The sequence below is a fragment of the Scyliorhinus torazame genome, chromosome 9 (genome assembly GCF_047496885.1).
Source record: "Scyliorhinus torazame isolate Kashiwa2021f chromosome 9, sScyTor2.1, whole genome shotgun sequence".
Taxonomy (NCBI): domain Eukaryota; kingdom Metazoa; phylum Chordata; class Chondrichthyes; order Carcharhiniformes; family Scyliorhinidae; genus Scyliorhinus; species Scyliorhinus torazame.
Window position 1 is genome coordinate 257666341 of NC_092715.1, and position 20493 is coordinate 257686833.

The following is a 20493-nucleotide window of genomic DNA, read 5'->3' on the forward strand; positions in this document are numbered from 1 at the left end:
GTCAGCCGCAGAAATCTTGCAATGCTGGCTGACAGCAGTAAAAGGCAATGCAGGGCAGGAATCCTCAAATAAACTAGCACACTCTCTCTCTCTCTCTCTCTGCATTCGCACTCGCTGTGCGATCACTCTCTCAGCCTTTTGTGTTCCAAGACATCTTTGTTACTTAATCTCTCGCACCCTCCTACCCTATCCCAGAACCTCCCTCTTGCCTTTCCACCTCCTCCCTCCTTTCAGTGGCGTAACGCTCCTGGCATTTCGACCCTCCTTCAGTTCCAACGAAGAGTCGTATTGGACTCGGAACCTTCTTAACTCCGTTTTTCTCTCTCTCTCTCTCTCTCTCTCTCTCTCCAAAGACGCTGCTAGACCTGCGGAGTATTTTCGCCGGTTTCTATTTTTATTTCAGATTTCCAGCGTCCGCAGTACTTTGCTTTTGTGTCCAAACCAGAGTTGTCAACCCAGGCTATCGGAGCACAGGAATCTCTTCTCTTTTTTTAAAAATATGTTTTTATTAAGAATTTTTCAACAATATTTTCCACCTTACAAACAACCCCCCCCCCCCCCCCCCCCCCACCCCCGTAACAAAGAAAAGAAAAATAACTCATGTGGCAAGACATGAACATGGCAAGTCAATACGATACAGAACTTTGTACATTGGATTCTTCCCGTACATGTCAGTTTCCGGATCATTCATGTGTTTTCTTGCTCAAATGACCCCCAAAGTAACCCCCCTTCCCCCCCCTCCCTCCCCCCCGTTCCCCCCCCCCCACCCCCCCTTCCCCCTCCCCCCGAACGATATCCCCCCCGCCCCCCCCCCCTCCCCCTGGGCTGCTGCTGCTGCTGTCCGACCTTCATCTAACGCTCCGCGAGATAGTCTAGGAACGGTTGCCACCGCCTGTAGAACCCCTGCGCAGACCTTCTCAAGGCAAACTTTATCCTTTCCAACTTGATAAACCCAGCCATATCATTTATCCAGGTCTCCACGCTGGGGGGCTGCGCCTCCTTCCACATTAGCAAGATCCTTCGCCGGGCTACTAGGGACGCAAAGGCCAGAATGCCGGCCTCTTTCGCCTCCTGCACTCCCGGCTCGTCCACTACTCCAAATAGTGCTAGCCCCCAGCTTGGCTTGACCCGGACTTTCACCACCTTAGATACTGTTCCCGCAACCCCCCTCCAGTGCCGGGCATGACCAAAACATATGGACATGGTTCGCCGGACTTCCTGAGCACCCCCCACATCTGTCCTCCACCCCAAAGAACCTACTCAGCCTCGCCCCCGTCATATGTGCTCTATGAACCACCTTAAATTCTATCAGGCTAAGCCTGGCACACGAGGAAGAGGAATTAACCCTACTTAGGGCATCAGCCCATAGCCCCTCCTCAATCTCCTCCCCCAACTCCTCCTCCCATTTACTCTTCAGCTCCTCTACCAAAGCCTCCCCCTCTTCTTTCATCTCTTGGTATCGCCGACACCTTGCCCTCTCCGACTCATACGCCCGAAATCACCCTATCTTGAATCCCCTGGGCCGTGAGTAGCGGAAATTCCCTCACCTGCCGCCTCACAAACACCCTCACTCGCATATACCTGAAAGCGTTTCCCGGGGGTAGCCCAAACTTCTCCTTCAGCGCCCCTAAGCTCGCAGACGTCCCGTCAATGAACAGGTCCCCCATTCTTCTAATCCCTGCCTGATGCCAGCTCCGAAACCCCCCGTCCATCCTTCCTGGGACAAACCGATGGTTGTCTCTGATCGGGGACCTCACCGAGGCTCCCGTCGCACCCCTGTGTCGTCTCCACTGCCCCCAGATCTTTAGCGTTGCCGCCACCACCGGGCTCATGGTGTACTTTGTTGGCGAGGTCGGCAGCGGTGCCGTCACCAGCGCCCCCAGGCTCGTTCCTTTGCAGGACGCCATCTCCAACCTCTTCCACGCCGCCCCCTCTTCCTCCATCACCCACTTACGGATCATTGCCACGTTGGCTGCCCAATAGTAACCACCCAAATTCGGCAGCGCCAACCCTCCTCTATCTCTGCTATGCTCCAGGAACCCCCTCCTTACCCTCGGGGTCTTACTCGCCCACACAAATCCCATAATGCTCCTGCTTACCCTCTTAAAGAAGGCCTTAGTAATCACAATTGGGAGGCATTGGAATACAAAAAGAAACCTCGGGAGGACCACCATTTTAACCGACTGTACACTACCCGCCAGTGAGCGTGGCAACATGTCCCACCTTTTAAAATCCTCCTCCATCTGTTCCACCAACTGCGTCAAATTAAGTTTGTGCAGTGCCCCCCAGCTCCTAGCTACCTGAATCCCCAAGTATCGAAAGCTCCTTTCCGCCCTCCTCAACGGTAGGTCGTCTATCCCTCTTCCCTGGCCCCCCGGATGGATCACAAAGAGCTCACTCTTTCCCACATTGAGCTTATAGCCCGAAAAGTCTCCAAACTCCCGTAGGATCTGCATTACCTCAACCATCTCCTCCACTGTATCCGTCACATACAGCAACAGGTCGTCTGCATACAGCGACACTCGATGTTCCTCTCCCCCTCGAACCACCCCCTTCCATTTCCACGACTCCCTTAACGCCATGGCCAAAGGTTCAATTGCTAATGTGAACAGCAGAGGGGACAGGGGGCACCCCTGCCTCGTCCCTCGATACAGCCGGAAATCCTCCGACCTCCGCCGGTTCGTGACCACAATCACCACCGGGGCTTTATACAGGAGCTTAACCCAACTGATAAACCCTCCCCCGAACCCAAACCTCCTCAACACTTCCCAGAGATACTCCCACTCTACCCGATCAAAGGCTTTCTCTGCGTCCATGGCTGTCACTATCTCCGCTTCTCCCTCCACTGATGGCATCATTGTCACATTTAGGAGCCTTCGCACATTAGTATTTAACTGCCTACCCTTTACGAATCCCGTCTGGTCCTCGTGAATCACCCCCGGGACACAATCCTCAATCCTCATGGCCAGCAACTTAGCATCTACGTTAAGGAGCGAGATCGGTCTATACGACCCACATTGCAGTGGGTCCTTATCCTGCTTCAAGATCAAAGAGATCGTCGCCTCCGACATTGTCGGGGGCAGGGTCCCCCCCCCCCTCCCTTGCTTCATTGAAGGTCCTTACCAGCAACGGGGCTAACAGGTCTACATACTTCCTATAAAACTCCACCGGGAACCCATCCGGCCCCGGGGCCTTCCCTGCCTGCATGCTCCCCAGTCCTTTAATCAGCTCCTCCACCCCAATTGGCGCCCCCAACCCAGCCACCTCCTGCTCCTCCACCCCTCGGGAACCTCAATTGGTCCAAGAAGCGCCGCATCCCCTCTTTTCCCCCTGGGGGCTGGGACCTATACAGCTCCTCGTACAAGGCCTTAAAAGCCTCATTCACTTTCCCCGCACTCCGCACCGTAGTTCCCCTGCCATCTTTGATTCCGCCTATTTCCCTGGCTGCCATCCTCTTACGGAGCTGATGTGCCAGCATCCGACTCGCCTTCTCCCCATATTCATATATCGCCCCCTGTGCCTTCCTCCACTGTGCCTCTGCCTTTCCTGTGGTCAACAGGTCGAACTCTGTCTGGAGACTTCGTCTCTCCCTGAGTAGTCCCTCATCTGGAGCCTCTGCATAGCACCTGTCCACCCTTAAAATCTCCCCCACTAACCTCTCCCTTTCCCTGCCCTCTCTCTTCACCCTATGAGCCCTGATGGAGATTAACTCTCCCCTGACCACCGCCTTCAGCGCCTCCCATACTACTCCCACCTGCACCTCCCTGTTGTCGTTGGCCTCCAGATACCTTTCAATACACCTTCGCACCCTCCCGCACACTTCCTTGTCTGCCAGCAGTCCCACATCCAACCTCCACAATGGGCGTTGGTCCCTCTCCTCCCCTAGCTCTAGCTCCACCCAATGCAGAGAATGGTCTGAAATGGCTATGGCCGAATACTCCGTTCCCTCCACTTTCAGGATCAATGCCCTGCCCAGAACAAATAAATCTATCTGGGAGTAGGTCTTATGGACGTGGGAGAAAAAATAAAATTCTCTGGCCAAAGGCCTGGCAAATCTCCACGGATCTACTCCCCCCATCTGGTCCATGAACCCCCTAAGCACCTTGGCCGCAGCCGGCCTCTTCCCCGTCCTAGATCTGGAACAATCTAATGCTGGGTCCAACACCGTGTTAAAATCCCCACCCATTATCAAGCTCCCTACCTCCAAGTCTGGAATACGCCCCAACATCCGTTTCATGAATCCAGCATCGTCCCAGTTCGGGGCGTATACTCACCGGTACCACCGCCGTCCCCTGCAACCTACCACTCACCATCACGTATCGGCCTCCCTTGTCCGCTACTATGTTCTTGGCCTCAAATGACACCCGCTTTCCCACCAGTATTGCCACCTCTCTATTCTTCGCATCCAGCCCCAAGTGGAACACCTGTCCCACCCATCCCTTTCTTAACCTGACCTGATCTGCCACCTTCAAATGTGTCTCCTGAAGCATGACCACGTCCGCCTTCAGTCCCTTGCAGCACAGGAATCTCAGGGCGTGATTTTACCGGGTCCGTTCGTCCTAGGCGCAAACCGTATTATAGCCACTGAATCTCACGAGAGGGCCATAATGGGATTTGCACCAGGGAGATCTCAGTTTTTAAAAATAAATTTGGAGTGCACAATTCTTTTTTTTCCCAATTAAGGGGAAATTTAGCGTGGGCAATCCACCTACCCTGTACATCTTTGGGTTGTGGGGGTGAAACCCACGCAAACACAGGGAGAATGTGCAAACTCCACACGGACAGTGACCCGGGGCCGGGATCGAACCTGCGACCTCGGCGCCATGAGGCAGCAGTGCTAGCCACTGCGGCAAGCATGCCACCAAAAATATTTTAGAAGTTACAATAAAGTTAAGAAAGCTTCCAGAAAGTATACCGGTCCTATTCTGGGATTGAGCACAATTCACCAACAAATGAATGCAAATCTGCTTCAAGCACTTCAATGATTTTAGTTAAAACTAGTCTATCATAACATATAACAATATGGAATGTAGAAATGGTGACTGCTACTGCAAACAGGAATGTATCAAAGATGACAGATGCTACAGAATTATAATACTTAGCAGGAACCTTTCCGATTAAAATAGATTAGGTTAAATGTATGGGTGACAGTGGAGGAGGCAGAAAGAAATCGAGCGTGTATGAGAGTGGAACAGAAAAGCTATTTTCAAAAAAGTTGTTCCCTCAAATTAAATTATGGTAAATTCCTCACACAAACACATACACACATGCTTGCACACGCCAATACACACACACACGCAAACACACATACACACGCCAACACATAGACACACAAATGCACACCACAGACACACACACACCAGACTCACCTGAAGGAGCTGCGCTCCGAAAGCTAGTGATTCCAAACAAACCTGTTGGACTTTAACCTGGTGTTGTAAAACGTCTTACTGTGCTCACCCCAGTCCAACACCGGCATCTCCACATCACATACCAGACACACAAGAGACACAGACGCGCACACACTGCACACCACACAAACACACAGACACACATTGCATACACACCACATACAAACAAACACCACACACACACACACAGACACACACAGACACACACAAACATACACAAACACACACACAGACACACACACCACAGACATGCTCCACACACACAGGCACACACCACAGACACACACACACACACACACACGTGTGCACACCCAAACACAACACTTACGGACACAAACACATGCAATCATACACAGGCACACACATTGGCATCAATGCCATCTGAATGTGCAATGGTTCTCGTAGGATTGGAAAAGGTGTGGAATACGTGGGATTATTAATGCATCTTCATTAGGTTTCCAATGAAGCAGCAATGATTTTTATTAAAGTTATCGAGCTTCAGTTTGGTTAACAGAGACTGTCTGAATACTGACAATTAACCAAGGCAAAGAATTAGCAGCAGTAGGGAAGGAACTGGCAATGGAAAAGGAGCAAATTGCTCCACATACAGGAAATCTGGTGAATAACCTTTTTCACAAATACACACCAAGGTTGCAAAAGGTATAATAGTTGTTTCAATGCAGAGCGAAAGGCAGAGCGATGAATAAAATGAGGTACTGGAGAAGCACAAATTGTGTTTGAAGAGGAGAAGGAAAAGAGGAGTGTGGAAGAGCAAATGAAACACTGGGAGCATTCGACAGAGGAACGATGGATAGAGATTGACGTGCATCCGCAGTAGAGGTGAACAGCAGCGTGCAGTGCAATTTGTTTTACTTACAATGATGGTCGGTGTGGCTGCCAACATGCAGTACAGGATAAGCGGGGAAATGAAGCTGTCTTCTTCTGGTCCTGGGTATGGCTTCATTAGGTCGCCGTCTTGGCAGAAGAACCCCTGGATGTGAACCTCGAAGGTGTCTGTGCACTCAAAGTAATAGGCGAGCAACACGGTGCCGGCCATGATGACGAGCTGAAAGTACAGCATGGTTAACATTAAGATGAGCGGTCATTACTGCAGAAACCGATTCTGGTGCCTCCGATCAGGTGGTCCCAGAGAGCATGCTCCCTCCGGCAGCCCAATATCTCTTCTGCTACTGAGCAACGTGTTCTCCCCTTTGATTCTCTCGTTATGCAAGTCTTTTGGCAGATGACACTAATAAATGTTTCATTTGGAACTCGGGGCCAGGACCTAGAGGCCTGATGCTTTCAATCGCCACTGTATCAAAGGGCATAGGAGTGTCACTAATCATTAAGCAATCAATGTTGATGGCAAAGGCGTCATGTCCTGAAGTTAAACATCAAAATCAGCTCTATTTTTATCACCCCCCACATCTGTTTCCAGAGATATTAAGGTTGTTGAAGTGCTGGAAGGCTCGCGATGCCAGCTTCTGTTATCTGCTGGGCTAATTACAATTGCACTTTCTTTGTCAAGCAGCTGGGGCACACTCCCGGAGCGCCAGTGTCAAAGGCAACCTCTCTTTTACAGGTGAAAGGCCAGCGCTCAAATATGGAAAACGTCAGGGGATCCTGAATTTTACAAACACTGCGGCATGTTCGAGAAGCACGGACCTTTTGCCGAGTCAAGTGCGACAAGGCTTTTACCAGTGTCCTTCCTCACAGTCGCCTGGTAGCGAGGAAATTGAACCTTGATGGGAAGGGCCATCTTGCTGTGGATGTTGCAAATCTGACATTCTGCGTTTGCCCTGATGAGTTCAGGTTGAGAAACTTTGGCAATACGTTTATTATTCCGTGTTATTACCTTGAGCGGGGTTACGGGTAACTGGATCATTTTGTGATTCCTTCCTTGAGAATTAATTTTTCAATTGGAGTTACAGTGCTGCATAGAATTACGTAAGGTTGGGTTTGACCAGCCCTCTGCACATGGGCTAGAAGCTGGGACAACTGCGCCATTGAAGTATCCAATTAAGAGCCCCCTCCCTCCCCGGCAGGGTTTTTACCAGCATCCAGAGTGCCCACTGTCATAATATACAGCAGTATATCATGGTGCAGACACACACTGATGGACACACAGTGGGACCAATCAACATACACAACACCGCAGACAATCACCAGTGAGAGCACACGCACTATAAAGACAGGGGGCATCAGAGTTCCCGCTCATTCGAGTAGCAGCTAGCTAGGAGCACAGAGCTCACAGCCTGCAACACAGACATTCACCATGTGCTGAGTGCATCGACTGGTTAGGACAAGGCAAAGGTCTCTAGTTAAAACTAGTATCGTATTAACCCACAGTCTAAGTAAGTTTAAATAGTTAACCTTTTAATAAAATAGTGTTGCACTACTTCAAGTGTTGGTGACCTGTATGTGATCCAGAACACCCAACACATCACCCACCACCCCATGGTAAATCCACCAGGTAAACCTTTGTGGCTGCCCAGTGGGTCTCAGGGGTGGGGACCCTCCTCAATTGATGTTGCAATGCCCACAGTGGGGCCACCTGGTGATAATGGTCACCTCCCTGGCTCAATCAATTCCCTTGGCATATGTCCTCTTAATCCCCCACCCCCAACCCCCCGCAACCCCTTTCCCTCACCTCATTCACCAAGGCTTCCCTGTTCTTTCCCGGCATGGCGCTCCAGCACGGTTATCAAAGGAACTTGCCTGGTCTTCCAGGGGCACCTCGGCCTGAAGGCACCTTCTTCCTCAGGCTGCAGTTTTAACACTGGCCACTGAGAGCGCTGGAGCTGCCAAGGCCTCTGAACTGCTGCTGAGCCTGTGATTGGGGCGGCAGCTCTGGGAGAGGAGGACGAATGAGGGCAGTGACCCCGGGTGGCAACCTTGTAACTGATGAAACACTGCCCCTGAGTCCCGGTGTATGTGGATAGGTTCCACCTTCCACTAGATGTGGAAACTTTCATAGAATTTTGATTATCATAGGATTTACAGTGCAGAAGGAGGCCATTCGGCCCATCGAGTCTGCACCGGCTCTTTGAAAGAGCACCCTACCCAAGGTCAACACCTCCACCCTATCCCCATAACCCAGTAACCCCACCCAACACTAAGGGCAATTTTGGACACTAAGGGCAATTTATCATGGCCAATCCACCCAACCTGCACGTCTTTGGACTGTGGGAGGAAACTGGAGCACCCAGAGGAAACCCACGCAGACACGGGGAGAACGTGCAGACTCCGCACAGACAGTGACCCAAGCCGGGAATCGAACCTGGGACCCTGGAGCTGTGAAGCAATTGTGCTAACCACTGTGCTACCGTGCTGCCCTTTCCCTCTATGATCAAAACTCTGCACAACCGTAAAAACGCCCGTGAGATCAAATGGGGAGAGTGGCCGCACAATCCCGGTCAAAGTGGAGATGATTGGAGCTTTTCTCTGGTCAATCCCACCCGGATTCCTGCAAGCGGCTGGGATGGACTTCCCCATGATTCATTTGGTTATCCAACTATCCCCAATCTGTGCTTTACCCCTGCTTGCTGTAGTCTGTGTGGCTTTGAATAAACTGCAGCTTGTGGGGACCGTGGGCGGGATTTTACACGCAACCCGCGCGGCGGCGCAATCATTTGGTCCGGCCACTGTCAAAGGGGTTTCCCGTTGAATGCACCCATCACCATCGGGAAACCCCGCAGCGGGGGAAGGGGGGTGCGCGATGTCGGCGAGACAGGAAAGTGCCGCTGACGCGAAGAGCCAGAAAATTCCGGCCTCTATTCAATGTTTGTAGTGCTTCAGAGAATAAGTAATGGGAGCGGGAGTAGGCCATTACAGCCCGCCAGCCTACTTCGCTATTCAGTAAGATCACGGCTGGTGTGATTGTACCGTTAACTCCATTTTTTTGCCCACCCCACAATCCTTGACACCACGTCAGTCAAACCCAGCCTTAAACATATTCCATGTCCCAGGATCTCCCCCCCCCCCCACCTCCCCTCTGGAGAAGGGAGTTCCAAACACTAACGACCCTCCGAGGGATGAAGTTCCTCCTCATGCACCTCAAATGCGAGACCACTTATTTGGAAACCGTGCCTCTGGAGTTCCAGATGCCCCCACGTGGGGACCCACTCCGCATCCACCCTGTGGAACCCCGGTCAAGTAGATGTTTGCTGAATTAATGGACTGACTCCTGTCCAGCCTCCTCATTGGTCGATATAAAGGCGTCAACACGCACTTTGGTGACCATTGGAGCCAGCGTGCTTTCAAGCGCCCTATCACCAGCATGAGCCAATCAACAAAGAGGCAACACAAATCCATCAAACATTCTTGCTGAGTAATGGAATACTCTCCACTTGCCTGGATGAGTGCAGTGCCAACAACACTCAAGAAGCTCAACACCATCCAGAGCAAAGCAGCCCCGCTTGATTGCTCCCCCTTCCACAAACATTCAAACCCTCCACCTCCGACGAACAGTGGCAGCCGTGTGTACCATCTACAAGATGCACTGCGGGAACTCACCAAGGTTCCTTAGTCAGCACCTTTCAAACCCACGACCGCTATCATCTAGAAGGACAAGAGCAGCAGATACCTGGGAACCCCACCACCTGGAGGTTCCCCTCTAAGCCACTCACCACCCTGACTTGGAAATATATCGCCGCTCCTTCGCTGTCTCTGGGTCAAAATCCTGGAACTCCCTCCCTAACAGCACAGTGGGTGTACCTACACCTCAAGGACGGCAGCGGTTCAAGAAGGCAGCTCACCACCACCTTCTGAAGGGCAACTCGGGATGGGCAATAAATGCCGGCCTGGCCAGCGACGCCCACATCCCGTAAATGAATTTTAAAAAGAGGGCAGAGAGGCGGAGGGGTTTAGGGAAGGAATTCCAAAGCTGTTTGGGAGCCGAGTTTTCTCCGATTGCAGAACGTGGAGCATCAGACAGAAGCAGCAGGAGAAAGATAAACTCACAAAATAGCCAGCGCACATTCACAAAGGTGCCAAATTGACGTGGCATCGATAGCGAGGTCGCATAAATTTGAAAAATCTTCCAAAGACATCTGTTGTGAACCATCTGTTTCTGTCTCGGAGAATGTATTTCTGATTAGGAGGGTGGTTTAATTGGGAAAAACAAAAAATATAACTCCCTCACACGCATGCACGGACACACATGCTTGCACTTGTACACACGCTCACACACACTGATACACAAACACACACACGTGCATGCCCAAACACACAGCCATGCACATGCACACACTCGCATACTCGTACACACACATGCATGCATGCATACACACATGCATGCACACACACACATGCACATACACACGCACATGCATGCACGCACACATACTCACACACACACACATAGATATTTAAAGGGTAGCACAAGTGATTAGCACTGTGGCTTCACAGCGCCAGGGTCCCAGGTTCGACTCCCCGCTGGGTCACTGTCCGTGAGGAGTCTGCACGTTCTCCCCGTGTGTGCGTGGGTTTCCTCCGGATGCTCCGGTATCCTCCCACAGTCCAAAGACGTGCAGGTTAGGCGGATTGGCCATGATAAATTGCCCTTAGTGTCGAAAAAGGTTAGGAGGGGTTATTGGGTTACGGGGATAGGGTGGAAGTGAGGGCTTAATGTGGGTCGGTGCAGACTCGATGGGCCGAATGGCCTCCTTCTGCACTGTATGTTCCATGCACACACACATGCACATACACTCATACACACACACATGCATGCACGCACACACACTCACACACACACACACACACATGCACACACAAACACTCAGACACACACAAAAAATGAAAATGAGAGCAAAATACTGCTGACGCTGAAAATCAGAAATAAAGACAGAACGCGTTGGAAAAGCTCAGCCCCCATGGAGAGAGAGAAACAGAGCTAACGTTTCGAGTTCAATATGAATAGCATTCAGATCTGAGGAGGAGTCATATTCAGCTCGCAACATGAACTCTGTTACTCTCCACAGATTCTGCCAGACCTGCTGAATATTTCCAGCGTTTTCTGTTTTTAAGTACACACAAAACCTCGCAGGTTACAAATTATTAACTGTTATTTGGAATGTATTACACAAAAGGGCGAAGGGGGCAGAGTTGATAATACATTTCAAAAGAGGTTTGGATAATCACTCGAGTGAGGAAATGTTTGAGGGATTACGAGGAAAGGCAGGTTGCGCATTTCGAAAGGGCTGGCACAGAAAAGGCAGGGCCAAGTGGCCTCCTTCTGTGTTGTGCCATTCGCCGGCACACTGATCTCAGACAGTCATCCAGCTTCCGTCTCTAAATTTCTCCTCGAGCCGCTTTCTCTGGGCTCCCCGCAGCACATCCAGTGTGAGGGACGAACGACTCCCAGGCCATTCCGTCAATCCAGCCGGTCGCCCAGACACTCAGGAAACCTGGCTGCAGATAAATTAGCCGAAAATAATCTGTAAACTGGCCGACGTGAATGATGGACGACAGAACATCGAGTTTACATCATTTATTCTGAAACAACTGCGTGATAACGATAACAAGCATAAATAAAATAAAAAACTACTAACACTAATCAACTATTGTAGAGCTACTGCAAAATACGTCTATCCTCCAACACGACCTACTCCCAACTCCCCAGGCCGCAGGGTCACGCGGTGAGTGTACACTGCCACCTGGTGGCCGGAGGTCGTGTATAACATTATGTACAGAATTGCTTTATGCATATCATCACATCCCTGCCTCTGAGCCAGAAGCTCTGGGTTCAAGTCCCACTCTGGGACTCGATGATCAAGGCAGGCGCTTTCATGATGTCACTGGGCAGGTTGATTACCAGCCTCTGAACCACACTAATATGCCGACGGTAAGAGCAGGAGGGAATCCTGGTCAACCCCACTTGATACAGAGTGACGGCCCTCAAACTATGGCTTTAAGCTAACAACCTGTTCCAGAAGAAAACAAGCTATGGAAAGCGGGTGCAAGCGTGCGCTTTGTCTCCTCAGATACCTCTCGACTCAGGAAGTCGAAAGCTCTGCGTCCATCATTTGTTTCTTCTGCGCCTGCACCTTTTGCTTTGCCCTATCACCCCCCCCCCCCTTCGTCAGTCAGTCGCTGCTGCCAATCATTCTTTCAGTAAACCACCTCCCTTTTCCCTTCTCGCTCCCCGCTCTCTCCCCCGCAACCCCGCCTTTTCCTTGACTGTGTATCTGCTTGAAAGGCCACCAGCATCTTTTCACCCCGACGAGAGGTCATCGAGCTGAAACATGAGGGCGCAATCTCGCGCTCTGCAGATTAGGTTTGGGCGGCGGGCGCGGAGATGCGGGTGACTCCCGCCGTGGGGGGGGGGGGTGGGGGAGTGGCTGTACACGTGCGATCTTGCGCTGTTCGGCTCACCACTTAAGCATCCTTGCAGAGGATGGCAGATAGCCTGGCAGCGATGGGCAGGATGCTGCCCGCCCTGTCACTCCCGAATGGGGTCGAAGGCCCGGGCAACATATGTAAAAGGAACCCAGACAGCCTTTTGCCCTCCCTTCCACCACCCCACGCTCCCTCCAGCCTCGACCCCACCCGTCCACTCAATCCCGACCTCACAGTTTTTGTGCATCTTGGCCTACCGGCACCCGATGTGGGTCAAGTTAAGTACAAGGTGGCAAAGGCAACTCATTATCCGTGGAAGGGAGGCTTGCCAGGTGTGCACCACTTATACACGGTCATAACATTGAATGTTCTAATTTCTCGCTGGCGGGCAACTTAATTTGACGGTAGAACGCAATCCCAGCGAGGTGGCCTTTTAAGGAGCATGGATGACTTGCTGAATATACGTTTGAAGGGCTTCCCGACATTGTTTGTTGGGAGCACGTCCCACCTTTAACCCGCCTTTAAAGTCCAGGGAATAGAATTCCTACAGTTCGCCCTGACACCAGGCTCGCACCAAATCAGGTTTCCAAGCCTGCCAGGAGCCCCATTGCTGGCCGGACCAGATGATCCCACCCATTGACTCTTGTTTGTCTCCCCGCCTGATTTTGAGCATCTCCAGCACTTCTTGTGCTTATGGCCCTGGGCTAGGGTGATGGGAGGGGGCGCAGGGAGATTTTAAAGATTACCCATCATTCGATTGCCCTCTCACGACCTGCGCCACAAAACTTTGGGTGTGACTGGGGTACGGCCAAAAGCCTCAGTTACCATCTGCTGCCTGAGGTCACACATGAACTTGTGGACAAGAATGCCATGAAAGTTGAGCGAAATTTACAAAGGATAGAAATACCAACGTGTGGGGAGGAGGGAGGTTTCGCTTACCACCGTGTGCAATGAAAGTGAAAATCCGATGATGAATAATGGGTTAATGATTTTGTTACATACTGCATTAGGAAACCGCGCGGCAGTATTTTCCCCACATAGAATCGTAGAATCCCGACAGTTCAGAAATTGGCCATTCGCCCCACCGAGTCTGCACCGACCCGCTGAAAGAGCACCCTACCTAGGTCCACCCCCCACCCTATCCCGGTAATCCCACCTGGGGGCAATTTAAAATGAACAATACGCCTAAATTCCACATCTGTGGACTGTGGGAGGAAACCGGAGCACACAGAGGAAACCCGCGCTGACTCAGGGAGAATGTGCAAACTCCACACAGTCACCCGAGGTCGGAATCGACTCCGGGTCTCTGGTGCTGTGAGGCAGCAGTGCTAACCACTGTGCCACCGTGCTGCCCATATCTGGCGGAAGGTCCAACCGAGGGCCTTGTCAATCATTTCGGGTGAACATTAAAGAAACTTGGGTAAGTTCTTCAAAGCGGTGGGGGTGGGGGGAGCGGTGCTACTCATCGGTCCGGCCAAGATTTATTCACCAACTGAGACCAGCAAAGGTAAATTAGAATGGGAGATTTACACTTCAGTAAAAAAGCTTTTCTGGCTATAAGTTGGTCTGGGCCAGCCTGACGTTGCGAGAGGCGCTATACAAATGCAGGTTTTAAGCATCATTTTCCTTTCTGGGGCAGCCCAATCTCCACACTGACTACCTTCGGCACCTGCGAAACACAGATGTCCGCCAGTCTCTGTTCACTCTTTCTGGGCCTTAGGTGCAGAAGGTGTCACTCAAACCTCACAAATTATTCGCAATGTTCAAGGCAGACACTCGTGGTACAGCATTAAAAAGTTCCCATCGTCATTCAAAACATCAATGTTATCGGGATTGCTGGGCATTTAATGGCAAAATTGTGGGCAGTTCATCTTCAGACGGAGATATTTCCCCTTCGCTCTGCAGTCAAAGGCGTCACCTGCAAAGGAAGGCATTTCCTGGTGGTGGTCAGGATAAAGGTGAGAGTCAGACGAATGCGGTATCTCTGAGACAGAAAATTAAATCAATGCAATGAATAAATCCATGACACTTACCCAGCACTGAAAGAAAGAAAAAAGTTTTTGAAGCTGGTTTGGAAGGCGATTTGGTCCTGTGGTGTATGATACTTTCCTCCCCAATCAGACGGCAATTGATGTGACCCCAAAAGCTGTCAATTCTTATCCTTGTGTTTCACTCCTTCCATGGTCTCCCCATGCCCCATCTCTGTAACCTCCTCCAGACCAACAACCCTTCAAGCGCTACTCTAATTCTGTCCTCTCGGACAGCCTAGATTTTCACTCTTACACCAATGGCAGCCATACCCTCAGTTGCCTAAGCCCCAAGCTTTCAAATCCCTCGCGAAAGATCCCCTCCCCCCCCCTCCCTTCCTTCGCGTTGATCCTTAAAACTGACCTCTTTAACCAAGTTGTCGGTCCCCCGTCACAATATCTCCTTACGTGGCTCAGTGAGAAATAAAGTCTCTTGACAACGGGTGTCTTTGTTGGGCTTAGGTGCTATATGAATGCAAGTTTGTTATTATCTTTCGGATGCATCAGACAGTATTTGAACCACGCCGGATAAATAGCGGGGGCGAGCTTGGAAATGGAAACAAAAAACAAATAGTTATCAAAAACCCTCGGACAACTACATTTCCCATGATCAGAGATAGTGGCCAGTTTAAGAAGTGCAAAATATGGTTGGTGCTTTCTGTTATTTGCTCTGCTGACTACTTCAATGTCACTCGAGCATGAAGGGGGATGAATGGAAAGCACTTAACTCTCTTTGATGTGGTCCAGGAACTGTCAATCAAAGCTTGATGTTTATAAACATCGCGGTTAGTTTCATAGCTGACTACTTCAAAGCCACTCAAGTGTGAAGGGAGATGAATGGAACAATGCTGACAGCTGGGTGTATATGGAAGCTGCCAATCCCGGCCCTGTCAAATCAATATCAAAAAGAAATGAATGAATTGTTTGCCGATCAAAGATCGGAGGGGGTTTAAACCAGCTGACTGATTTTCTCTTTCCAAGAATTGACAGGCGCTGCTTCCTCTGTCTGAGCCACCAGGTGTACTGCACAGGTGAGTTTTAAGGCAGTGATTTTTTTTTTCATTGCCTCTGTCTGGACTGCTCTCTAGCTTCCATACAAGAGTGTCTCCTCTTGGGTGCTTCCAGACACAAGTCTCTCTTCTGGGCAGGGTTCGCTGAGGAAATTCTCTTAATTAGGGTTCTCTGGGGCGGGGGGGGGGTCTCTTTCATTAGGGCATCTTTGAAGGGACATCTTTAATTAGAGATCTCTGTAGATTCTCTTAAATTAGAGGGATCTCTGAGGGGCTCTATTTAATGGGGTCTCTGTGGGCGGACTTTTTAATTGGGGGGTCACTGTGGGGTCTACCCCCCTCCCCCTGTGACCCAGAAATTACCAGGGGGGGGGGGATTGAATTGCGTTGGGTGGGGGTGCTAGCTACAGACCTCACCATCAGGCTACCCGCTCAAAATGACAGCCTGATAGTGGGAGTGGGATACCCTAGGGAATCCTTCATAATGCTCGCCATGCAAAAATTAGCATGGCTAAGGATTGGGAATCACTTCCTGATTTGTTCTCCCAGTGTGAGTGTGAATCAGGCACAATTCGGCCCTGGCGGGAGAACATAGTCTCCCGAACGGTGAATCCTGCCCTTAATGTGATATTTAGCAAAATGTTGCTCAGGTATTTTTTGATGATGTTAAGGGTTGTAGGTGGGGGAGAGGTGGGGGGCGGGGGGCGTTGGGGGCAGTGGAGAGTGATATTATCACTGGACTAATTGTCCAGGGACCCAGAATTTATTCTCTGGGGGACCGGGGTTGAATCCCACCACCGGCTCATTTAAAAGGCTCATTTTGACCATGAAACGTTGTCCTTGAGGGAAGGAAGTCCGCCGTCCTTACCCAGTCTGGCCCACATGTGACTCCAGACCCACAGCAATGTGGTTGACCCTTAACTGTCCTCTGAAATGGCCGAGCAAAGCCATCCAGCTCAAGGGCAATTAGGGATTTGCAATAAATGCTGGCCTGGCCAACTTAGGCCACATCCCATGGAAGAAGTTTCTCAAAGTCTTGCTGTCCAATTCAGTACTTGGGTGGCAAGGTCATTCTTGGGACGATTGACGAGGCTTCCACAGGGATTAAAATCTCTCTGCCTTAACGGTTTGCTGTTCTATGGCAATAGATTTGGGGAATCTCTTTATGTTTGGCAAGTGAGTAGGCCCATGGTATATCTTCATCACAGCCGGCATCGCAGCTCAGTGAGGAAAAATCTATCATTGAGATACATTTTGAAATTCTAAAAAGACGAGTGCGGCAGGCACTTTTGCACGCACCCTTTTTTGCTCCCTCTTACTCCGAGGGTTATGGGTTAAAGTCTTACTCCAGGGACTTGAGCGTAAGGCACGATGCCGAGGGAGAACTGCATTGTCGGGGGTACCATCTTTCTGCCGATATTAACCTGAGGTCCCGTATTCCCTTGCAGGCTCCAGCGTCCACAGTACTTTGCTTTTAAATGCCCGCAAGTACTTCAGTGGCTTTAGGATTTCGTGAGGTATGGGGCTGGTTTAGCACAGTGGGCTAAACAGCTGGCTTGTAATGCAGAACAAGGCAGCAGCGCGGGTTCAATTCCCGTAACTGCCTCCCCGAACAGGCGCCGTAATGTGGCGACTAGGGGCTTTTCACAGTAACTTCATTGAAGCCTACTTGTGACAATAAGCAATTATTATGAAAGGCACTACATAAATTCAAGTATTTTCTTTACATCTCACTACTTGTATATAGACTATTCAATTAAATAAAAAACACAAAAAGGTGCAAGATCCTGTCCCTCCCAATGTATTATTACCCTCGTCGCAAGTACAGAATATTAATAATATGAAGAGTAAAATAATGAGAGAAACACCAAAGATGTTCCTATTTTGGCTTTATAAAGATGTTAGTTCTCTCTGTGTGGGTGTTAGATATTAAAATAGCCAACCCGCCGTAGATTAATTTAAGTCAAAATTCTCATTGTATCTGAAGGCAGTCTCTGCAGTCACGTGCGACCTGATATGTTTCTTCCAAGACCCAGCTCCCAGAATAAAGGAGCAGGAACCTGGTTTGACACACAGCAGTACACTCAGTGAAAAGGAGAGGCTTTAGCTATCAGTGTAGGAGCTTCACAGGTTTACTGCTCAGAGTTATAGATGCAGCCGATTGCTTTCCGCGCGGACTTAACAGCTAGAGAGGGTCTGCATATAAATCTAGTTTTATTAGCTCGGTTTGCTCCAGTCTCTGCAATATTTTCAAGTGTTGTTGCTAATTAGGAAGTTAGGGAGTCGAGAGGGTTGTCAGACAGGACCGCTTTCATCCAACATTTAAAAAAAGCAGTTGAATAAATTACAAGAACGGCCACTGAAGCTGGCAGGCTAATTGGATTCGAGAGGTAATTAGATGAGAATCTGGCGATGGCGAGAGACAGCGAAAGACAATGGTCCGAGCAAGCGGGAGGCTGGCTGTGTTGGGTTCTCAAAGAAAGAGTCTAATGACCGTTGCGTGTTCTCAAACATTACCTGCGTGTGTTTGATTTTTGTACACGCCCATCTCCTGTGCAGTCTGCTGCAGCTAGAATCCACACTTGTGCAATGTTGTGAGAGAAGTGTCCCTCCAGCAAGCCATCCCTGATGTTTAAATAAGGCCGTGGGCTACATACCACAATGTGTATTAATTATTGATTGGCTTTACAGGTTTTCCATCCACAACCGATTCCGTACATCTTCCTGGATCTTCATTTCCCTGGAAATATCTCCTTCAGTGGGTCCTCTGATACTCTGCTCTTCCAATAGCTTCAGGACTTTGCTCACCTGCCACTCCTGAACAACAATAGCTGTTTGTCAATGCTCCGGACTCCACCGTCATTGCGTTAACTTTAAGTCACCATAAGATTGCTGACTCTAACTCTGCACTTCCTCCTATTGTCTCCTATGCATTACCTGCTTACTTTCAGGTTTACATGCATCCTAATCATTGCATTTTCTCCGTATCCATTCTTGTGGTCATTTTGGTTGGCAATTCAGATGCGAGCCAATCACTTCTATTTCCACTTTATTGTCCCGGTTTCTTCTCTTTCCCCCATCTAGGCCCCTCTCTCCTGTTGTCATGACTCCTTTCAATTCTCTCCTCGGGTACTCTTCCCTCCCAAATCCCCATTCCAATCTTCCAGCACTCTATGACATCCTCCTCTCCTGCCAAGGTTTGACCCTCTCTTCAATAAGCCTCCAGTTTCTCCTTTGCCTCTCTCGACCTCCTTCAGCAGTCAAATCAAGGCACTTGTTCGCTATCTAATTATAAGCAGCAATCTCAACTACTCCATCGCACTCTCATCAACCTTCCCGCCCAATGTGCCCACTGGGACTCATCTTGCTCATCCCCCTACCCACCTCCCCGATCCCCATCTCACCATTCCCATTGCAGATCCTGTGGGATGATGCCACTGCCCCTTTACATACCCCCCCTCCAGAATGGAGGCCCCTATCATTCCTGAGCTTATTGGGGATGATTACATTTGGCACCATGGCCGTGACAGAAACTTGCCCAAGGGGTGATCCTCTAAATGAAGCTTCCCCACCCAGTTACATCTTCCGCCACTTGTCCCATCAAGATCCTGGCAGTGGTGGTGTGGTTCTTATCACCAAGTCACACTGTGCTCTTGAGGCCCTACCCCTCTTGCACTTTCTCCTTCTTTCGGCATCTCACCTTGTTCTGCCTTTGCACCCCTCATTTAAAATTCTCGTTTCCTACCGCTCATCCAAGTATCCATTTTTCGGACTAAGGTCCCTCTGCCTCTGTACCGAGGTGTTTATCCTCAGTGATTTCACCCTCCATCTTATCATGTTGTCTCTCCTATCACTTCACCGCCCTGGTATGGAGGGCATTAGCTATGAGGAGCGGTTGAATAAACTCGGTTTGTTCTCACTGGAACAAAGGAGGTTGAGGGGCGACCTGATAGAAGTCTACAAAATTATGAGGGGCATGGACAGAGTGGATAGTCAGAGGTTTTTCCCCAGGGTAGAGGGGTCAATTACTAGGGGGCATAGGTTTAAGGTGAGAGGGGCAAGGTTTAGAGTAGATGTACGAGGCAAGTTTTTTACACAGAGGGTAGTGGGTGCCTGGAACTCGCTACCGGAGGAGGTGGTGGAAGCAGGGGTGATAGTGACATTTAAGGGGCATCTTGACAAATACATGAATAGGATGGGAATAGAGGGATACGGACCCAGGAGGTGTCGAAGATTGTAGTTTAGTCGGGCAGCATGGTCGGCACGGGCTTGGAGGGCCGAAGGGCCTGTTCATGTGCTGTACATTTCTTTGTTCTTTGTCCTTTGTTCTTTTACTCCTCCCTTAATCTCTCACTCATCTATATTCGTGGCCACCCTCTTCGCATTGTCATTTCGCATCATATAGCTGCTCCCATTATATATCAAATATAGCCACCTCAAATCACTCCCATGTACCACTCTCGACCCACATCCCCTTCCGTGTCCCAATCCTACTTCCTTCTGTTTCAGTCCCTGGAACCAATTCACCTACAATTGCACGATCAAAGTCCCAAATCCTTTGGCCCTCAGTTTGTCACAACATTTCTACAGCTACCAATCTGCTCAGCTCCCTCTTTGATGCCCTTGGCCCCATTAAAATAATTTCTCCCCCTCTCCTTGCCACTTCCGTGGCCCTTATCTCGTCTCTCTTCAGTCGAAGGACACAGACTT

At 50.1% G+C, this 20493-nt stretch overlaps 1 protein-coding gene across 9 annotated transcripts in view; it reads right to left on the reverse strand.

Annotated features, from left to right (window-relative positions):
* Positions 1 to 20493, reverse strand: part of plppr1 (phospholipid phosphatase related 1) — a 120540-nt gene that overhangs the window by 45831 nt on the left and 54216 nt on the right. For all 9 annotated transcript variants that reach the window (XR_011949215.1, XM_072517283.1, XM_072517282.1 and 6 more), the window contains one exon: positions 6286 to 6474. Coding sequence is in view for 8 of the 9 variants with exons in the window: in XM_072517283.1 (XP_072373384.1) it covers positions 6286 to 6474 (189 nt within the window). In the remaining variant the exon portion in view is untranslated. The remainder of the gene's footprint in view (positions 1 to 6285; positions 6475 to 20493) is intronic.